Raw genomic sequence first — 4298 nt, 5'->3', positions numbered from 1 at the left:
TCTGTAAAATTCTTTAAACTCTTCCAGTCATCAGGTAGGAACCCCACACTTATTCAAATATATGGTCTTCAATTGTAATCTTCCAAAAATCTCACGGTTTTTTCTTCAACTAAGCACTTTCACTTCTTTAGATGCTTACTACAAAATAAGATCAAAATACTATATAAACACATCATCATTTGGTTAAACTAAAATAAAAATAAAAATAAAAATAAAAACTAAAAAGAAATCAAAAGGAAAAGAAAATGCAAACTCTTATAACATCGGGTTGCCTCCCGAGAAGCGCTTCTTTTTGTGGAGTCGTGAGCTGGACTCCTTCCCACTCTACGTTGTTGTGGGTGGGAGTGGGTTCTCCCTTTGTTCATTTTGGTCCTTCCATCGTTTCTTGTATTCTTGGACCCTTCTGATGTACGCATTCTTCAAGTTTTCCTTCTTCTTTGGAATGGCGCTTTCTTCATGCTTGCATTTCAATCCCTTCTTTTGTCCTTTCATCTTTGTATTCTTCTTCTCATCTTCTTTATGATCTTCTTTGTCTACCTCCATCTTGGAAATTATCTATTCTTTGGAATTTTTACCCATATCCTCATCATTTGTCTCCACATTGTCACCCGAATCAACTTTTTTTTCGTCTCTTGCCTCTTCCACTTGAGCCTTAGGTGTAGTGAATACGAACACTTCAAATGTCATAAGGAATTGAAGCTCTTAGTTTGGAACACTTTACTTATGCAACGTGAGACTTCTTCCAAGCTTTCAACTCTTCTTCCATAAATTTCTCAATCTCATCTAACTCGTTATGACTTTCCTCTTCCAAATTATTAACAGTTAACGCTTCATCTTTTGGATTGTCATACTCACTTTTTGATTCATTTCAAAAGTAATTTCTTCATCTTCTACACAAAGTGTGTGCTTTAAGTCATGAATGTCAATGAGGGCCCGTGCGGTACTTAAGAATGGTCTTCCCAAGATTATGGGAACGTCTTCATCTTCTTTCATGTCTAGAACCACAAAGTCAACGGGAAAAATAAAATTTCCAACTTTCACCAATAAATCTTCAATGATGCCACGTGGATGAGTGATTGAGTGATCCGCCATTCGAAGTGTCATCCTCGTGTTATGTAGCCTTGGTAAGTCGAGCTTCTCGTAAAAAGAGTATGGCATAAGATTGATGTTAGCCCCCGAATCAGCTAAAGTATTTATTAAAGTGGAATTTCCAAATTCACAAGGTAAAGTTAGTCGGCCCGGATCTCCCATATTAATTGGAAATCCATCAATGATTGCAGCTGACCATAAATCACTAAGCATGATGGTAGATGCATTCTCCAATTCTTTTTTATTAGTCATCACATCTTTAGCAAATTTAGGGATCTTAGCCATTGATTTGAGAAATGGAGCGTTGATCGAGAGAGATAGTACTTGTTCCATGAACTTCTTTTGGCCCGACTCCAAATTATGCTTAAGGGCTCGAGATGGGAATGGTAAAGGAGGTCGGTACGATTTTGAAAACGAAGGATTTTTGTTCTCTAGTGACCAGGACATGGTCTGGTCGCCACGGCGTGGGGATTCATCATAACTCCATTATGATTTTTCTTCTTTTGCCTTCGGCTTATTTTCTTCCAAATGTGGACTGGATTGTTTAGTAGTTGCATCATGGATCACTAAAGGCTCAAAATCTTCCTCTTTTTCAGTGTATACAACCATAATGCAAGGTTGTGGTTTTGGATCGGGATTTCTAAGAGGTAACCTCTCGTTAACAAGTGTTGTTAATTGCCCAAGTTGAGTTTCAATGTTCTCGATGGAAGCTTGATGATTTCTCATGGTAACATTAGTAGCGTCGTGTCTTTTTTCAGAGGCTTCCATAAACCTATTGAGCATGGACTCAAAATCCATCTTCTTCTCGGGTGGTGGTTGTTATTTTTTATAGAAGTCTGGACTGGTTTGCCGATACCTCTCTTCTTTTTGCTTCTCTTACTCGTCATATGGAAACCACTATTTCTTTGGCTTTCTCCAATCTTCATCATATTTATCACCACTTGAGTAGCACACTTCAGCTTTCCGGTTACCGTTCTTGTCCAAGTCACAATATTTTGTCAAATGTGGCCCATTGCAATTCTCACAACCCACACGTATGGCATGTATGGATTGATCCACCTTCGTCATTATTCGATCCATATTTTCGAGTTTTGTCAATACCGCCGCTATGTTCTCGTTTTCACCGTCCTGACTTCCTTTGCTTCTAGTAGTATCACCACGAGGGTTGTGGTACTCACGCAAGTTTTTTTGTGAATTCTTCAATTAAAGCCTTGATCACCGCCAGTTCCTTCTTTGGCATCCGTCCTTTCGAATCAAGAAGTTGCCTTGTGGTCACATTCACCCCATCGTAGAAAATAGAAACCTCTAGTTGAACATTTAAATCGTGTTGTGTAAAATGTATTAACAATCCCTTGTATCTTTCCTAAGATTCATATAAGGACTCCCCAATCTCTTGTTGGAAGTTAGCTATTTTTTTCTTGATTTTAGCTATCTTTGACGGAGGGCTAATGTGACAACCCGAAAATTTTTACCTTGTAAATCCAGCCAACCAACCAAAAGTCAGACTAAATTCCATTGACTTCTAGGCTTGTTAAGGGTCATTCTAAGGAGTTATAAGCCTAGCACACTTAAGGATTGAGTGTTAGGAAGTATTGTCTCGAGATCAGAAGGCTTCACCCGAACCAGAGAACTAAACACTTGAGGTTCACGACCGCAAACCTAGTTCACGGCCGTGATCTTTTCCCCTATATATATAAGATCACTTCACTCTTCTTCATTTCTTTACCCCTTAGCCGCAAGCTCTCTCAAACTCTCTCAAGTATCATCCACCAAGAACTCTTATATCATCCCCAAGAAGGTTAGTAACACATCTATTCTTGTCTATGCTTGAAACCCCCTTTGTTTACACCTAGATTCACCACTTTCATCACCATCTTCATGAGCTTGAAGTGTTCACGGCCATGAACCCTTCATAGGGCCGTGAACCCTTCATAAGTTCATGCATGGCCGTGAACCACTCATCAAGATGGGCCGTGAACTCCAATGGGCCGTGAACCATGCATCCATTTGGGCCGTGAACACTTCCCTTTGGCCGTAAACTCCCTTTTGATTAATCACATGTGATTATAGCACTTCATTCCAAGTGTTTCCTAGTCCCTAAGGTTGTTTCCTTGCATGTTAGTTGTTATAAAAACTAATTACATGCCTATATATGCCATTATATGTCATTTAGGACTCGTTTGTGTCTCGAAAATTCATTCGTGGAACTTCTCATCCTTACGCGAACCTTCAATTGAATCACCCACATCAGGTGAGTTCATACCCCTTTAATCTACCTTTTAAATGTTTTTAAATGCTTTTAAGGGGGGAAATACAAGTTGAACACAATCTAAATTGTGTTAATAATTGTATGTGATATCAATCACACAAAGGATTTCCTTATGGTTTTAAGGATTTCCAAATACTTCCAAAATGACTTAAAGTCATACTAAATCTTTAAAGTCATGTAAACTCTTTTTGAAATACTGTTAAAACTCTTTTAATATTGTTAAACTCTTTGAAAAAGGTCTTATAAACTATTTCATATTATAATTGTCAAGATTATGTTCATATATATATATATATATATATATATATATATATATATATATATATATATATATATATATATATATATATATATATATATATATATATAAGTATATAAATAAGACTTAAAGGGCTTAGGACTAATAAGTTGCCTTATCTCCTTTTCCTTGTTTGGATGTGGTTTAAGGTGAGGTTATATGTCCGAGGGTCGTTTTCTTCTTAATTATACACATTATACACATGGGAATATAAAAGGTTACTTTAGTCGGTATCATTGCCTTTGTATCATGTTGAGCAAAGGGATACATTCAGGAGAGATCATGCTAATCAGGTAGAATGTATAAATTATAATAGGTATAATTTATGAAACAAACGAGAAATCTATTTTCCTAGATAAGTATACGAGGTCTAAACTACTTTATCAAGAAAAGGATATAATTCGATCTTTACTCAAAGTAAAATGTGATGATATGTATTCAGGACATAGCAATACTTGCTATGTTACATTCTTGTAACCAGAGTCTCCAGGAGGGAGAGCGGGCATTGTGTGTATAGATCTATACAGGACTGACAATCCCACATCCGGACTGCTAGCTATAGTCAGGCAGACCAGCCATGGGGTGACAAATGTTACATATTCAGTATCGACACCAGTAGGTTGTTGTGTTCATTCTAGTCCA

At 37.2% G+C, this 4298-nt stretch overlaps 1 protein-coding gene and 1 non-coding gene across 2 annotated transcripts; one reads left to right on the top strand and one right to left on the bottom strand.

The window, feature by feature from the left end:
• Nucleotides 1–822: 822 nt before the first annotated feature.
• On the bottom strand, nt 823–1374 carry LOC145122428 (uncharacterized). The gene has a single exon (XM_079058032.1). The coding sequence runs from the start codon at nt 1372–1374 to the stop codon at nt 823–825; it is 552 nt and encodes a 183-aa protein (XP_078914158.1).
• Nucleotides 1375–2408: 1034 nt separating this feature from the next.
• Nucleotides 2409–2515, top strand: LOC145123078 (small nucleolar RNA R71). Its single transcript, XR_013714957.1, has one exon. It is a non-coding gene; the product is annotated as a small nucleolar RNA R71 (small nucleolar RNA).
• The last annotated feature ends 1783 nt before the right edge of the window (nt 2516–4298 follow it).

This window comes from Lactuca virosa, chromosome 6 (assembly GCF_052849685.1).
Source record: "Lactuca virosa cultivar CGN04683 chromosome 6, Lactuca_virosa_CGN04683_v6, whole genome shotgun sequence".
Lineage (NCBI taxonomy): Eukaryota > Viridiplantae > Streptophyta > Magnoliopsida > Asterales > Asteraceae > Lactuca > Lactuca virosa.
Note: the sequence above shows the minus strand (reverse complement) of the source record. Positions and strands in the feature narration are given on the sequence as shown.

Bases quoted from the DNA above. Each gene is read 5' to 3' on its own strand.
- LOC145122428 (XM_079058032.1), bottom strand. From the start codon at position 1,374: ATGGCTAAGATCCCTAAATTTGCTAAAGATGTGATGACTAATAAAAAA.